General features: G+C 42.5%; 1 protein-coding gene across 4 annotated transcripts in view; it reads left to right on the top strand.

Annotated features, from left to right (window-relative positions):
* Positions 1 to 18,251, top strand: part of DENND1B (DENN domain containing 1B) — a 454,561-nt gene that overhangs the window by 419,765 nt on the left and 16,545 nt on the right. For all 4 annotated transcript variants that reach the window (XM_033917142.1, XM_033917140.1, XM_033917139.1 and 1 more), the window contains one exon: positions 16,035 to 16,108. In XM_033917142.1, the coding sequence (XP_033773033.1) occupies positions 16,035 to 16,108 (74 nt within the window). The remainder of the gene's footprint in view (positions 1 to 16,034; positions 16,109 to 18,251) is intronic.

Here is an 18,251-nt window from a genome sequence, read left to right as displayed (position 1 = left end):
TATCTTAAAAAAAATGGAAAAATCCTTAGTGTTCCACAAGGCTCACCATTATCCCCATCTTTATTTAAAGGAATTGCTTTATATGAAATAAAACGACTACAAATTATACAAAATACATCAATTAAACTAATAACCAAGTCCAAAAAATTTGACCATGTAACACCACTTCTCAAAAATGCTCACTGGCTCCCAGTCATTCACAGAATTACTTATAAACTGTGTATAATCATCTTTAAAACCCTATATAATATGACTCCTGCATTTTTATTTAAGTTACTTATTCCATATTCTGCAAGGAGAATTTTAAGATCTAACGAACAAAACTTACTGTCTATCCCCTCACTGAAAATTATTAACACGAGACGACAATTTATTTTTTCATGTACAGCACCACAGACTTGGAATGCCCTCCCTATTTCTTTAAGGGAGGAGAAGGAATTTGGGAAATTTAAAAGTAACTTAAAAACTTTCCTTTTTAAAGATGCATTTGCAACCTAATTTTATTATCTTATTACTCCACTTTACTTTATTATTCCTTTGTTATTTATTACCCTTTTGTATTTTTCCCTTAATGTTTCTTCTTTACTTTATGAATTGTATTTCATACCTCCTTACCCAATGTTTAAAATATGTTAAATTGAGTGCAATTTAGTCTTATTTAAGTATTTGTATGTATTGTATTGTCCCCTAACAAATGTAAATTTTAATGTGTACATCGCTTAGAAATTGGATTAAGCGATTAATCAAGTCACCTAATAAACTTGAAACTTGATCTCTCTTTAATGTTTTTCTAGATCTTTAGGTTATATATTGTGTTCAAATGGGTTTACAAGCTTCAGTTATGCTGATCATATTAATGTAATTATTCCTTTATGTACAGTTACAACAATTTTTTCTAGAATAAAGGCTTTGCTGTTCTGAATGGAAAACTGGATGTTAATGCACAAATTAAAAGTAAATGCAGAAAAAACAAAAAATTTTTGTTGCTTGTCGAATTCCAGCTAAAATTGCATTTAGATGCTGAACTATCACTAAGGGCTACTTTTACAAAACAACAATAGAGGTTTCTACTGTAGGCCAGTGAAGTAAATGCTCCGACACTCATAGGAATTCTGTGTCTCAGAGCATTTACCTTGTCATCCCGCAGTAGAGATCTCTAACGCAGCTTTGTTAAAAAGCCAGCGTAAATTTTCATATTTTAACTTTTTTAAAAAAGGATATTTTTAATTCTTAAAAAAATCTGCATACTATTAGCAGCTATTTGTCACAATTTAAATTGTTCAATCATTGTTCTAAATATTCTTAATTATTGTAATCTTATTTATTTACTTAAACAGTTACAGACAACACGGAACACTGCAGTTCGGCTGTTATTTTCTTTAAAGAAATATCATATAACTGAATATTATTTGAAACTTCATTGGCCTCCCGTTCAAGCAAGAATCATGTTTAAATTTGCTTGCATGTTTTACAAAGTGTTATATGGATTGGCACCATCATATGTGCTTGAACAATTTTTGTTACTAAAACATTCACGAGTTACCCATAGTATAAACCAGTTTGCTTTTCCATCTGTAAATGGTTGGCCAATTCGTAGATATATGGAAAAAGCTTGTGGTATTTCAAGGGATTTGGATTTGGAGGGAAGTCTCCCGGAAGAAGTGGCAGAGACAGAGACTTTGTCTGAATTTAAGAAAACCTGGGCTAGGTACGTGGGATCTCTTAGAGAGAAGAAGAGTTAATGGTTACTGCGGATGGGTAGATTGGGGAAAATGGCAGAAGCGCTGATAAAAGAAAATGACGGAAGCACTGATAAAAGAAAGCATCAAGGAGCATCTAGAAAGGAATAAACTTATGGTAACAAGCCAACATGGCTTCTGCAAGGGAAGATCATACCTGACGAACTTATTGCACTTCTTCGAAGAAATTAACAAACGGATGGACAAAGGGGACCCCATAGACATCGTATATTTAGACTTCCAAAAAGCCTTTGACAAAGTACCCCATGAATGCCTACTTCGGAAACTGAAGTACCATGGGGTGGAAGGAGACGTACACAGATGGATCAGAAATTGGTTGGCGGGAAGGAAGTAGAGGGTAGGAGTGAAGGGCCACTACTTGGACTGGAGGAGGGTTACGAGTGGTGTTCCGCAGGGGTCGGTGCTTGGACCGCTGCTGTTCAATGTATTTATAAATGATCTGGAAACAGGAATGAAGTGCGAAGTAATAAAATTCGCAGACGACGCCAAATTATTTAATGGGGCTAGGACTAAAGAGGACTGCGAAGATTTACAAAGGGACCTGAACAAGCTAGAGAAGTGGGCGACAAGACAGCAGATGAAGTTTAATATAGAGAAATGTAAAGTCTTGCACATAGGGAACAGAAACCCGAGGTACAGCTACACGATGGGAGGGCTGTTACTGAGTGAGAGTACCCAAGAAAGGGACTTGGGGGTAATAGTGGACAAGACCATGAAGCCGTCGGCACAGTGCGCAGCGGCCGCTAAGAAAGCGAATAGAATGCTAGATATAATCAAGAAGAGGATTACAACCAGAACAAAATAAGTTATCCTCCCGTTGTATCGGGCAATGGTGCGCCCACATCTGGAGTACTGCATCCAATATTGGTCGCCGTACCTAAAGAAGGATATGGCGATACTCGAGAGGATTCAGAAGAGAGCAACACGTTTGATAAAAGGTATGGAAAACCTTTCATACGCTGGAAGATTGGAGAAACTGGGGCTCTTTTCCCTGGAGAAGCGGAGACTTAGAGGGGATATGATAGAGACTTGCAAAATCATGAAGGGCATAGAGAAAGTGGAGAGGGACAGATTCTTCAAGCTTTCGAAAACTACAAGAATGAGAGGGCATTCGGAAAACTTAAAAGGGGACAGATTCAGAACCAATGCTAGGAAGTTCTTCTTCACCCAACGCTTCCAGATAGCGTGATAGGACAGGGTACGGTTTTGGAGTTCAAGAAGGGATTGGACAATTTCCTGAAGGAAAAGGGGATAGAAGGGTACAGATAGAGGGTTACTAACAGGTCCTGGACCTGATGGGCTGCTGCATGAGTAGACTGCTGGGAATAATGGACCCCTGGTCTGACCCAGCAGAGGCACTGCTTATCTTCTTATGTTCTTATAATGTTTCTATGAAGTATTGGATCATTGTCCTCTTACTAATTAATACCCAATGTTTTGTCATCAGCTATAAACTTATTTGTTTAAAAAATGGAATAAGTAATGACTAACGTTTCTATGATTTTTATTATTTGTTGATTGTACATTCCCAATATTGTACTGGCTAATCTTATTGTAAACCGCTTTGAACTTATTCGGTTATAGTAACATAGTAGATGACAGCAGATAAAGACCCGAGTGGTCCATTCAGTCTGCCCAACCTGATTCAATTTAAATTTTAAAATTTTTTTTTTCTTAGCTATTTCTGGGCAAGAATCCAAAGCTCTACTCGATAATGTGCTTAAGTTCCAACTGCCGAAATCTCTGTTAAAACCTACTCCAGCCCATCTACACTCTCCCAGCCACTGAAGCCCTTCCCAGCCCATCCCCCACCAAACGGCCATACACAGACACAGACCGTGCCTTAGTTCAAAATTTAATTATTTTCTGATTCTAGATCCTCTGTGTTCATCCCACGCTTCTTTGAACTCAGTCACAGTTTTACTCTCCATCACCTCTCTCGGGAGCGCATTCCAGGCATCCACCACCCTCTCCGTAAAGTAGAACTTCCTAACATTGCGGTCTATAATAAATAATTTTTTATTTTTTTATTTTTTTAATATCTTTATTCATTTTTCAGTCTAAAAACAGTGCAAAAAAAATTATTATTTTCTCTGCTAAGCTTCCATGAGAGTTTCACAGTGGTGATAAATATTCCTGGTACTGTGTACAGGACTCTGCTGCTTTCGCCTCCTTCCACCCTGCACTGAGCTTTATAGTCATGAGGTCTCAGAGACATGCATGCAAGTTGTATGCTCCAGCACCTCCTCTTCTCTCTCCATCTTTTCCTCTTAGTGATACATTCTCCAGCCCTTTCTGTCTTGTTTCTGCCTTAAATTCTGGAAATTTGCTGCCTATTAACTTTGGGATGTGTTGGGGAGAGGGTGGGTAAGACAGAAAAAAACACAGCAGAGAAGAGAGCAGTTGTTTTGCTGCTTTACCAGCCCATCCGTTCCTATTTCAGAACACATCCTTTAAAGGGGCTGAACCATAAAGCTTTCTAAGAAACAGTGGTGAGGGGATTAGCTTTGTGTGTGTTTCTCAGCTACTGTGGAGGCATTCCCTGACTCTATGCTTTTCTGGTACAGCATACCAGCAGAAAATATCTTAATGATACAGATGCTATGTACTACTCTTGAGGGAATTCTGCGCATGTGCGCAGTGTAAAATTTGCACAGAATTCCCCTCTCCATAACATATTTGAGTGGCCTATAGATTTTGGCCAACAGCTGAGATCAAGGAGTGTAAAAGCCATAGGGTTCCTCACCAGTTCTTCTGCTTTTCCTCTACAGTGTCTTGTAGTGCATGGAATTGCTCAGATTTAGGCACCTCGCAATTATTGATGTGTTGGAGTCTCGCAGTGCCTGTTGTCTTATGCTATTCTCACGAGAATGAAATGAGAGCTCAGCAGGAAAGTATAGGCATTGCGTGGATCAAACATCCTGAGAGCTGTGTGGTGCCCTATGTGCTATTCCGTACACTTGAAGAAGACTGGAAACAAAGCAAAATAGAAGAACTAATTGGTAAGGAACCATATAGCTTTTATTTTTTGATGCTGGCTTCTGGCTGCTTTTGCTGTGAACTGGCTTGCTGTTTCTATTTTTAGAGGAGGGAAGAGCAAATTGGCTGGTTGTAGGGATGGGTAGGCTCAGTGCTGGCTTGAGGCATTGTGCTGCCCTGAGCCAGTAGTTACTGTAGCAGCCCCCAACCCCACATACACACACCATCACCACCACCACTGCCAGCATCAGCTCTGCCTTTTACAACAGTGATTGCATATTGCTTTGCTCATTCCTGAGTTTTCCTCCAAGCTTGGCTGCTGGCACTGACCCATATTTAAACATAAGAACAAGAAATAGCCTGTTGCATTTAAGTCTGCACAGTGCAATGACTATGCAGAGAAGAGAGCAGAATAGTAAGAGCAAAATCATATTCTCAGTGGGTGTAATAAGGGGGAATGGGGCAGACCACCCCAGATGCCATCATGGTGAGGGTGCCAGCACCTTTCTGCAACTCCCCCCACACCACACTAGTGCCCTCCCTTTCCTGCACCCGTACCTCTTTAAAATCTTCACCAATGCTGGCAACTACTCTAACCGGCTGCTCATGCCGGCCTGGCTCCCTCTGAAATCACTTCTGGGTTGCGGTGCCAGGAAGTGACGTCAGAGGGAAAGCCAGCTTGAGCAGTAGGCCAATCAGGGGAATCAAACCGGTGCAAACAGCAGACCAGAGTAGCTGCTCATGCTGGTGAAGATTTAAAGAGGTATGGAGGTGGGAAGGGAAGGCGTGAGTGTGGCATGAAAGGCGCTGGGGGCGCAAGGAGGGTAGGCGTGGACAGAGCATAGGACAGAGAGGAGGGCATGGGGGTTTCCCAAGCACCTCTCCACCCCAGCACACTCGTGCATTCCTATCCCCACCCCCACCATACCTCTTTAAAATCTTGCCAGCACGAGCAGCTACTCTGGTCTGCTGTTTGCACCGGTTTGATTCCCTCTGAAATCACTTCTGGGTTGCAGGACCAGGCAATGACTTCAGAGGGAAAGCCAATGCCAGCATGAGCAGCTGAGAAGCTGCTCACGCTGGCGAAGATTTAAAAGAGGTATGGGGGTGGGAGTGTGGCATGAGGGTGCGCAAGGAGTGGGAGGGGATTGGCATGATAGGAGGAGGCAGAGAGGAGGGCACGGGGGGTGCCAACCCCCCAGGTGCCTCCCACCCTAACTATGCCAATGTTTGTGCTTGTGAGAAAAGCTTTTGGTTCTCTGAGACAGTGCCTCACCTGACTCATACCTTGAGCCAGCACTGGGAAGGTTCATTGGCTACTTCAGCAAGAGACATGCTGAATTGTGACATGGAATAGAAGGCATACTGAGAAAGGGAGTCAAGGCTAACTGACTGATTTGAGGACAGCTAATTAGTTATCGATGTACAGTACAAACAAATATTTTCCAAAAATGGGGTGAAGTAGTAGAATTAGATTTGATTTGAGTTGGAGAAGGGGAGGTCAACTCAGAAGTTACATCAGGAAGTACTTTTTCAAGGAGAACATAAGCATCGCCTCTGCCGAGTCAGACCATAGGTCCATCGTGCCCAGCAGTCCGCTCCCGCGGCGGGCCCCCCAGGTCAGTGACCTGTAAGTGATCCTTTACTTAAGAAATTTTATCTTATATAGTACCCCTCTAACTATACCCCTCAATCCCCTTTTCCTTCAGGAACTTGTCCAACCCCTTTTTGAAACCCAAAATCGTACTCTGCTCTACCACCTCCTCCAGAAGCGCATTACAGGTATCCACCACCCTCTGAGTGAAGAAGAACTTCCTAGCATTTGTTCTGAATCTGTCTCCCTTCAATTTTCTTGAGTGCCCTCTTGTTTTTGTTTCCCCCGCCAGTCTGAAGAATCTGCCCCTCTCTACCTTCTCTATACCCTTTATGATCTTGTAAGTTTCTATCATGTCCCCTCTAAGTCTCCGTTTTTCCAGGGAAAAGATCCCCAATTTCTCCAGCCTCTCAGCATATGAAAGGTCTTCCATGCCCTTTATCATTTTTGTTGCTCTTCTCTGGACCTTCTCGAGTGTCGCCATATCCTTCTTAAGGTACGGTGACCAGTATTGAACGCAGTATTCCAGATGCTGGCGTACCATCGCCTGATATAGTGGCAGGATAACTTCTTTGGTTCTGGTAGTGATTCCTTTTTTGATAATGCCCAACATTCTGTTCGCCTTCTTTGAGGCTGCTGCGCATTGTGCTCCCGACTTCATTGATTGGTCCACTAAAACCCCCAAGCCCCTTTCTAGGTTGCTTTTTCCCAATACCATCCCCCCCATCTTGTAGTTGTACACCGGGTTTCCTTTCCCTATGTGCAAGACTTTGCATTTCTCTACATTGAAGCACATTTGCCATTTATTTGCCCATTCACTCAGTTTGTTCAAGTCCCTTTTAGTTCTTTACATTCTTCAACAGTTCTAACCCTACTGGAGAGTTTTGTGTCATCCGCAAATTTTATAACTTCGCACTTCGTCCCCACTTCCAGGTCATTAATGAATATATTGAACAGCAGCGGTCCCAGCACTGACCCCTGTTTGACACCACTTGTGACGCCTTTCCAGTCTGAGTAGTGTCCCTTTACTCCTACCCTCTGCTTCCTGTCTGCCAGCCAATTTTTGATCCATCTGTGTACGTCCCCTTCCACCCCATGGCTCCACAGTTTCTTCAGTAGGCACTCATGGGGTACCTTGTCGAAGGCTTTCTGGAAATCCAGATATACGATGTCTAGGGGGTCACCTTTGTCCAATTGTTCTCTTATCCCCTCAAAGAAGTGCAGTAGGTTCATTAGGCATGATCTTCCTTTACTGAAACCATGCTGGCTTGTTCTCATCAGGTTATTTTTTTCTATATGCTCATTGATACTTTCCTTGATCAGTGATTCGGCCATCTTCCCCGGAACTGAGGTCAAGCTCACCGGGTAGTTCCCCGGGTCGCCTCTCACTCCTTTTTTGAAGATAGGTGTAACATTCGCTATCCTCCAGTCCTCCAGGACTACCCCGTTTTCAAGGATAGGTTGCAAATTTTCTGTAGTAACTCCGCTATTTCGTCTCTGAGCCCCTTCAGTATTCTTGGGTAGATTCCATCTGGTCCCGGCGATTTGTCAGTTTTTAGTCTATCTATCTGTTTGAGTACATCCTCAAGGCTCACCTCTATTGATAATAATTTTTCCTCTTGATCCCCCTTGAAGGTTTTTTCCGGTTCCGGCACATTGGATGTGTCCTCTTTTGTGAAGACTGATGAGAAGAATGTGTTTAATCTGTCTGCTACCTCCTTTTCCTCCTTTATCACTCCTTTTCTGCCTCCCTCATCCAGGGGTCCCACTTCCTCCCATGCCGGTTGTTTTCCTTTCACATATCAAAAGAATGGTTTAAAATTTTGTGCCTCCTTGGCAAGTCTCTCCTCATACTCTCTTTTTGCTATTCTGACCACACGGTGACATTCTTTTTGATGTTTCCTGTGCTCTTTCCAGTTTTCCTCAGTTTTATCCTTTTGCCATTTCTTGAATGATTTTTTCTTGTCTCCTATCACCTTCTAACTTCATTGGTTATCCATTCCGGGTCTTTTGTTTGATTCTTTTTGCTCCCTTTTCTAAATCTGGGTATATGCAGGTTTTGCGCCTCATTTACCGTGTCCTTGAATAAGGTCCAGGCTTGCTCCACCGTCTGTGTTTTCCTGGAACTGTTCTTGAGTTTTCTCTTTACCATTTGCCTCATGGTGTCATAGTTCCCTTTCTTGAAATTAAACGCTGTTGCAATGGTTCTCTTCCCCTTTGGCATTTCTATTTCCACTTTGAATCGGATCATAGTGTAAAATATAGACGGCAGATATAAATTCAGACACATTTTGATCACTAAATTTAAAATAAAATCATTTTCCCTACCTTGTTGTCTGGTGATTTCATGAGTCTCTGGTTGCACTTTCTTCTTCTGACTGTGCATCCAATCTTTCTTCCCTTCTTTCAGCCTGTATGCTTCCTCTCCTCCAGACCTCATTCCCTCCCCCAACTTTTTCTTCCTCTCTCCATGACCTTTCTTTCTTTCGATCTTCATGCCCCCTTTCTTTTTTCTGTTTCTCTTCTTTCCTTCTGTCTCCCTGCCTGCCCTCTTTCTTTCTTTCTCCCTGACCTCCCTCAAGCCACTGCCACTGCCATCGGGGAACAGGCCCCCAAGCCACCCCCGCCATCAGATAACAGGCCCCAAAGCTGCCGCCGCCGCCCCAAGCTCTCCCTGCTTCAGGCCAACCAGCATTCCTCTCCCCGACGTCAATTCTGCAGTCGGAGAGGAAGTTCCGGCCCAGCCAGGCAGCGATTGGCTGGCCAAAACTTCCTCTCCAATGGCAGAATTGACGTCGGGGAGAGAAAAGCTGATCGGCCCAAGATCGCGATTGACCTATTGGGAGAAATGTTGCCGGGTCCTGCCTTTGTGGAAACAGAAAGTAGGCAGGACCCTGCAGCAAGAACAGCAAATTGTAAGCTTCACTGACCTGTCTCACGCCTTAGCCCATAGCAAACGCATGCTTCGGGGCTCTAACATGTGCGTGCCGGCTGCCCTTCATTTCTCTTCCCCTCCCCCCCCCCGGACATAACTTCCGGTTTCGGAGGGAAGAGAAGGGAAGCCGGCACGCACACGTTAGAGCCCCGGAGCATAAGTTCGCAACGGGCTAAGGCGTGAAATCTCCAAGCCGTTTTTTTTTTTGTTTTGTTGAGCAGCGGGGGCAGCAGCAGAATTTAGCCGGGGGGGTCATCTAAATTAGCCAGGCGGACCGCCCGGCTAAAAGGCCTTAGGGAGAACACTGATGTCTGACTTTTCCATTTCATTATCTTATGTAAACCGAGTTGAGCTTTTATTTTTAAAAGATGACCCAGTATATAAATTTAAGAATTAGATTAGACATACACATTCGCTTTTTGTTTTTCCATCTGTCAAAGGATGCAAATTTAAAAAATATCATTGTCTTTTGTCATATCAAGCAGCATTGTGGAATAGAGATTTGCAACCCCAAATAGTGACTTCTAGTACCTATCAACATTTCAGGAGAAATCTCTTTGCTAGTTTGCTGAGAAATTGTAGTTGAAATTCTCATTAGGTCGCAATTCAATTTTCTTTTGCTAACTGCATAGAACTTTATGGTATTGCAGTATAAAAATAAGTTTTTATGTCATGATTTCAGGTCTCTAATTTTTCCTATTGATTTTATGATGTTTTTTTCTGTTTTATTAGTAGTTTTATATTGTAAACTGCTTAGATAACTAATACGCGATAAATCAAATAAACTTTGGAAACATGTATGAATGTATCTCAGAGGAAGAAAGGAAGCCATCTTAAAGAAGATACCAAATAAAATGTTGACAGTTAGCATTATTGTTGGAATAGGTTTAATCAGGTATTGATAATGAATGTAACTATACAGCAGCAAAATTATAAAACTACTCTTCAAGGCTGCATCACATATATATGTGACCATCTGTAGGAAAACTTGACTAAAGTCTGTTGACTTTAGCATTGTATTCCTAGGGATGGTTACATATAGGCATTTGCTCTAAGCTGTTAGTTTTGGTTTATTGTGGACTTTTTGAAGATTATGCAGATTATTTGAAATCTAACTTACAGTGCTATAGCCAGTGCAGGGGATTTGGTAGTTCTTAATTTTCATAGTTGGAGATTGAACAAAACCAGATTTGGCATGTTCTCTCTGACTAGACCTTATAAATGGAACAAGTTGCTCTTGGAGCTGAAGAAGCAAACAAACTTGTCCTCTTTTAAGAAAAAGCTTCCTTTGTATTTTGTTGAATTAGGCTTTTGTTTAGATCTGTTTTGTTTAGACCTGATTTTTGAATGCTATACTGGACTGTTGTATTTTTGCCTCTTGGAATGTGTGTTTGAGAAGTGTGTTATGATTGGAGCTAAATTTGTAGCATAATTTGCATTTATAGTATAATTTGCTTAGAACAGATGTCCTGAGCCAGTGGGTCAAGCTACCTTTACCAGATTAAGAATACTATTAGAATGGATGAACAGCTTAATGGTTGGTACAGTGGACTGAGAACCTGGGAAACTGGGTCCCACTGTGACTCCTTGGGCAAATCACTTTCCATTGCCCCAGCTAGAACAGCTTAAACTGTGAAGCCACTAGGGATAGAGAAAGTACCTATTAAATATGTAAACTGTACTATACAACAGAAAAGCAATGTATCAAATGCATTACCCGTACCCGTTTTTATACATTGATCACTTGTGTATAATACATTTTCTTAGGTGCTCTTGTTTGTCATATATGTTTGACTAGATTTGTCATACAGTATACTGTATTCTTGACTAGATTGTAAGTTCTATATTTGTTTATTGAGACTTCTATACCGCTACTAATGACTGGGGAGTCAATTCAGAACAGTTTACATAAGCTTCTGTAAAGGTGTTACAATACATGAGCTTCCGTAGTGGTGTTGCAATACAGAGTTACAAAGATCTTCTACGAGGTATTACAGTACATGACCTCTATACAGAGTTACAAGGGGCTTCTGTAGTGGTGTTACAATACAGAGTTATTAATACTGGCATAATTATACCCTAATTAATCATCCTACTTATATGTACACTGTTCAAGCCAGGCTAGAAGACTTGAACCTCAGGCTAAAAGAATTGCCAGAATGGATTCTGTCTCCCACATGACTGGGCTAGAGACTCCGTTCTGTGAATTCAAATAACAGACTTGAGGAAAAGCCATGTAATAAACAATTAGGTTTTGTTAACAGTGCTCCTATTGTCTGGGAAAAGCAGCCATCACAATTTCAGTGCTCTTCAAAGAGAGAAAGCAAAAACAAACAGATTTATACCCTATGTGACATCATTTGTAATAATTATCATGCTTTAGAACAGTGGTTCCCAACCCTGTCCTGGAGGAACACCAGGCCAATTGGGTTTTCAGGCTAGCCCTAATGAATATGCATGAAGCAAATTTGCATGCCTATCACTTCCATCATATGCAAATCTCTCTCATGCATATTCATTAGGGCTAGCCTGAAAACCCGATTGGCCTGGTGTTCCTCCAGGACAGGGTTGGGAATCACTGCTTTAGAATACAATGGCACAGTTGATCACATGACTTCCTTTCCAAAAATGCCTTGCGTCAATGTTACATTTAAATCTTTAATTTAATATTAAGTCCATTCTAATGTTAGTTTGTAAACCCAGCAGGTGGCAGTGTTTCACTTTTTCTTTCTAAATCACTTTTGATCTCTGACCTTCTCAGACATCAATCATGCCCTACTTCCTACAGACACATCTTAACTTCTGTATGACCTTCCAATTAGCATTGTATGTTCTAATCTACAAGGAACAGATTCTCTCTATAAAACATCCAAGTTTTGTGTTCCTCTGAGAACTTATCTATAAACTCCATGGATGTATATGTCTTAAGAGTCACAATATCAACCTTTTGAACTTCTGTAGCATAGCTAGAATGTAGAAACAGCAATTTAGACAAGGAATGCCAATCTGTGAGCTTAATCTTTTAATTACAAGGTCTCAAGGCTGAGTTTCCAAATTTTAATGTGTCTTCATTTATTCACTTAATTTCGATTCATTCACAATCTCAGTTTTCATATCATCGGTAACAACTGTCACACCTATAAATTCCAGGAAATCTTCAACAACACGTTTATACCAAATCAATTGTCCTACATATATATACATATACTATTGCAGCTAAGTACACTATATAAGAACATAAGAATAGCTTACTGGGTCAGACTAATGGTCCATCAAGCCCAGTAGCCCGTTCTCACGGTGGCCAATCCAGGTCACTAGTACGTGGCCAAAACCCAAGAAGTAGCAATATTCCATGCTACGGATACAGGGCAAGCAGTGGCTTCCCCCATGTCTTTCTCAATAACAGACTATGGACTTTTCCTCTAGGAACTTGTCCAAACCTTTCTTAAAACCAGGTACGCTATCCGCTCTTACCTAAGGAAGTTGAACATTTCAACTAAATATAAACTATTTACACGCATTCCTGAAAGTTCTAGCTTCCTCTCAGACTACTTCATAATTTCAATTGAAGTAGTCTGAGAAAAGGATAGTCTTTATCCCTTTCTTGAATTTTCCGGTGTTCTTTTCTAGCTTTAATTCCTTCGGCAGGGCGTTCTACCACGTTGAGCCATTACTAAGAACATTCTTGTCCTGGTGCTTTTGTATTTGATGTCTTTGAAGGAAGGTATTTGTAGTAGGGACTCTTGGCTCGAGCGAAGAGCACGTAGTGGCGTATGGTTTTTTTAGTTTGGCTGCTAGGTATTGCAGTTTTGAGAGGTGAACAGTTTTGTGTGTCAGCAATAAGATTTTGAATTTCACCCTACTCTAAATCAGAAACTAGTGCAACTCTTTCAGTAGTCGGGTGTCACTTGTCTGTCTTGATTTACCTAGCAAAAACCTTGCTGTAGCATTTTGTACTGTTTGGATCTGTCTGATCATGTATTTTGGTAAACCCAGCGGGGTTGCAATGCAGTAGTCAAAGATTGTGAGTACCAGGGATATTACTATGTTGGACATTGCTTGGGGGGAGAGGTAGAGTTTCAGTCCTCTAATCCAGTAGAGTTTGCCGTAAGCATTTTTGACGATACATCGGATCTATGTTGTCATGTCTAGGCTTGGGTTCAGCGATACACCTAAGTTCCTCACCCCATTCATGGATGGTTCTATGGTATATACATTTAGTGTTAAGTTGAAGCTGGGGCTGTTTCCTCCCCATTTATTTATGAGTAGTAGTTCCGTCTTTTCTTTTTTAGCTACCAGACCATTTCCTTAGAACCACCCAAAGATTTTCTCTAGGCCTGTCTTGAGCATGTGTTTAGTCATTGCATCCTGTCTCCTCAGTGGTATGATCAATTAGACGTCAACTGCTTAAATGTAGCATTCCCACCCCAGTTTTCTGATGAATTTTTCCGGAGGTTGGAGGAAGATGTTGAAAAGCATGTGTGTTGGAGGAAGATGTTGAAAAGCATAATGGAGCCCCATGTCAGTTTCTTTCCAGTTTCTGGTATCCCCTTGGTATTCTACTCTTTTTAGATAGAAATTATTCTATCCATGCCATGGCTTTTCCTTTGAGGCCTACTCTGCAACATGATTTTAGCAGTGTGTTGGACTACTTTGAAGGCTGCTGAGAAGTCTAGGAATCCCAGCAGCGTGTCTTCTCCGTTAAGGACGAAGTCCTGCACTGCTACTAGAACGGTCTCTATGCTTTGGTGTCTTCTGAATCTTTATTGGGCTTGGTCCAGCTTAGATGAGTTTTCCAGGAAATCTGATATTTGTTGGCATGCTTGTTTGTCTATTAGTTTGAATATCCATGGCTTGTTGGCTACCAGTCTGTAGTTAGAGAGGTTTTCTAGGTCTTTCTCTTTATTCTTCGGTATGGGCTTGAAGATGGAGAGTTTTCATTTAAGTGGAACTTGTCTGGACTGTAATGAGTTGTTGATAAGGTCCGTGAGGTAGGAGAATCTTGGGCCTTTGAGCTCTCTCATTGGATGAATTTGGCATGTGTCAAGGGATGTTGAGCCTGGTTTCACTCTTCTCAGTAGTTTCTTCACTTGGAATTCTGTGACTGTTTTGAATTCTTCCATTTTACCTCTGGTTTCCTCTTTGTGTTTGTCTATGTAGCAGGGACTCTCTCATGTGTCTGTTTCAGTGATGAATATGCATGGTACCACTTCAGTGATAAGAAATAGGAATAGTAGTAGTATAAACCATAATATTTCTTGTTTTACTATTCAGAGAAACACCATATTTTTCCCCAGTAGACAAATTGATTGGGGTTAACATTTGTTATAATTAGTATCTGTTTCCAGTCTTTAGTAGGGGGCTTGCATGCATAGAGACATATTTTCAAACCACTTAGACACGCAACATTCCATAGATTACTATGGTACTTTGTGTGTCTAAGTCAGGCCTGCACAACTCAAAAATGATCCGGGGCCAAAACAAAGTCGGAAAATGTAGCAAGGGCCACAGGTAGTGGCCACAGCTCAAGGCACCTGGAAGTGCATGGACGTTGCTGTGATGACATCAGGTGCATGCACAGGGCCCATCCAGACGAACCATGAGACGCCAGTAGGGGGTGCCAGCAGGGAAGATGGCAGGAGAGGAGAGGCACTAGCGGCAGCTGATTGCCTATAGCAGTGTTTCTCAAGTACTTCAAGCTAAGCTAAGTACCCCCAACTACAGACCTACCAAGCTGCGCCCTAAACCCACCCAAGCTCTGCCCCAGATCCTGCCCCCTTTACTAATTGTAATGGAATTTTTTCCTTTCATTTTTCATATGCACACAAAACACACAGCAGATATATATTCTCAAAACTGACAAATTTCGATCACTAAATTGAAAATAAAATCATTGTCCTACCTTTGTTGTCTGGTGATTTAATTAGTTTCTGGTTAGACTTCTTTCTGACTGTGCATCCAATATTTCTTCCCTTCTTTCTACCTCCTGAATGCTTCCTCTCCTCCAGACCTCATTTCGTTCCCCAACATCTCTCTCTGTCCCTCCATGAGTCCAACTTTTTCTTCCTCTCTCCCTGCCCCCTTCTTTCTTTCTGTCTGTCTTTCTCTCTCCCTGCCCTCCTAAGCCACCCTGCTTCCCCGACACAGCCTGCTTCCCCTACCCTCCCTTTCTTTCTTTCTGTCTGTCTTTCTTTCTCTCTCCCTGCCACCCTTTTCTTTCTTCCTGCCCCTCCAAGCCACCCTGCTTCTCCCTGCTTCCCAATGCAGCACCACCAAGGCGCGTGCAGCGACTGCAGTCCCCAAGCACCGGGCCTACAAGCCTTCCCACCCCCCCCCCCCCCCCATCAATTCTGATGTCGGAGAGGAGTTCCGGGCCAGCCAATGCCTGACTGACCCGGATCTTCCTCTCTGACATCAGAATTGATGTTGGGGGGGAGGGGAAGGCTTCTGGACTGCAGTCGCTGTGCGTGTCTTGGTGTTGCTGCGTCAGGGAAGCAGGAAGAAATCCTAGACTACAAAAGTGGGACAGGCGCAGGAGAGCCAGGCCGCAGTGAGAGCCATTTTTGGCCACATGTGGCCTGGGGGCCATATGTTGTGCAGGGCTGGGCTGGCAAAGGGAAAATAACCAGATAAATTCACTTTGTTGGCTGCTGCTATTGTTATACTAAAGCTTCCCTTATATTATAGTGAATGATCAGAAAAGGAGAATAGACTAAACTAATCTTTCAGAGTTTGTTTTGAGTTGTTTTATGGTTTTTCATTACAGACTCGGCTAAAGAGACCCATTACACATGATTTTGCCTTGCATGATGATGAAGATGAAATGGACACAGCAAGCAAGTGAGTGAACTTTGTGAACTCTGTTTTCAGTAGAGGCATATAGAAGCATATAAAACAAAATATATTGCATTATGCAATAATAAACCAAGAAGGAAATTGCTGGGTATAGTATTGTTTAGCACTGGAGTATCCAGTCTTTAGTAGCCTGAAGATAGTTAAGTATATCATTACGAAAGTCTAGAATTTCTGAACTGTTAAAAAGGGACAGGAATTCTGAAATAGATATAGAAAGAAATCTGAGATATATTTTTCGCCTTTAGTATATTGTTACACTTGTCTTATCCCTTTACTATACAGCAAGATTTCATGTGTTAATAACATGTACTACTCTCATTCTGTGCATTGTCCATCATGAGCTGGTGGGGAGCCTAATATAGCACTGATCATTTCTTATCAATTTATCAGTGGGTCTCAGCCTGTGTGTTGGGACACACCAGTATGTTCCTAAGAGCTGGAAGGTATGTCACAAAAAATTTGACATACCGTATATACTTGAATATAAAACCAGATATTTGGGCCCCAAGAAATGGGCCAAAAATATGGGTCTCGGTTTACATTTGGGTCAGCGCTGAGTGCTCCCCCCCCAACCTGTTGCAAGTCTCTGCCAGGCCTGCTGTGAGACTTGGCCCACCTCCTGTCTCAGCTGATTCTAAGAATTTTTACCTCCCTCCCACCTCCCCTCCTTACCTTTAGTATCCCTTGTGGTCCAGCGGTGAACTGCAGCAGGAGTGACATTCCTTTGCTCCTGCTCACGCAGAGCCGCTAGCTGACTAGCTGCCACGAGTTCTCATGGGACCGCGAAACTCACGGCTAATCACTTGGCAACTCTGCATGGGCAGGAGTGAAGGAAGGTTGCTCCTGCAGTGATTCACCGCTGGACCACCAGGGATATTAAAGGTACATGGGGGAGGTGGGAGAGGTCCCTCCTGTCCTGGCTACCACTGGCCAACCAGGTCTCATGGCAGGCCCAGTGGAGGCCTGCAAGTCATCGGGAGATAAGGGAGGACAGGGTACAGAATCTAGCAGGAAGGAATTGGGGCTGGGTGCAGAGGCAGGCAGGGGAGTGAGGGGGCTGGATGCAGAGCCTGGCAGAGCAGCGAGGGAGGGAGAATAGGATGCAGAGCCGGGCAAGGCAAGGCAAGGCACTGCACTTGAATATTAACCACCTGGTTTATATTCAAGTCAACCTTTTGCCTCCTTTTTGAGAGGAAAACGGTTACCTTGGTTTATATTCGGGTCGGTTTATATTTGAGTATATACAGTAGGCAACAAGTCAGTGCTTTCCTTAGCCTTGAACTTACAGGCTACGGAGTAGGAAGACCTAAGGACTCAGGCACTTAAAATTACCATAACCAGTCCCTGTTCTTTTGCCACCATCCTCAACGATGACTGCCACCACTAGCCCCAACTGGTAACGTTGCTGGTTTGCTGTCCTGTCCTCTCTGACAATCATAACCACTGTGTCCTGCACCTACTTGTGTTGTTACCATGATTAGTACTGCCACCTTCCTGGACGAGAAATTCTGAATTATGCATCCTCTTGTGTCACTGTCTTTTGAATGTAGACTCCTGCTCCCTCCTGCTTGACTGATCCACAGTGTTGGCTACTTATAACATTTCACTTTGAATGTAAAATCTTGACAATTTAACGTCAAGCAATATATGGAAAGGCACCTTGGTACCAAATCAAGTCATCAGAAAATATCTACCATCTCGTTCTCTCAGAGCTAGATGCACTAAACTGGATCAGTAAGACCGCATGGGTACGCTCTAATCCAATTTTTGGTTGATTCTAATAGAGCTGTTGATGCACTAAAAATTTTGCACACAAATGATTCGCGTAGAGCAGTGGTTCCCAAACCCTGTCCTGGGGGACCCCCAGCCAGTCGGGTTTTCAAGATATCCTTAATGAATATGCATGAGAGAGATTTGCATATAATGGAAGTGACAGGTATGCAAATCTCTCTCATGCATATTCATTAGGGATATCTTGAAAACCCGACTGGCTGGGGGTCCCCCTGGACAGGGTTTGGGAACCACTGGCGTAGAGGTTCATCATAATTCCCGTCTCTCCTGTTAATTAATCGCTGTGAGAGTGACTCTCATGCATGTGTAGAGCTGTCTGGGGGAAGCCCGAACAGCT

The sequence above is a fragment of the Geotrypetes seraphini genome, chromosome 12, assembly GCF_902459505.1.
Source record: "Geotrypetes seraphini chromosome 12, aGeoSer1.1, whole genome shotgun sequence".
Taxonomy (NCBI): Eukaryota; Metazoa; Chordata; class Amphibia; order Gymnophiona; family Dermophiidae; genus Geotrypetes; species Geotrypetes seraphini.
Note: the sequence above shows the minus strand (reverse complement) of the source record. Positions and strands in the feature narration are given on the sequence as shown.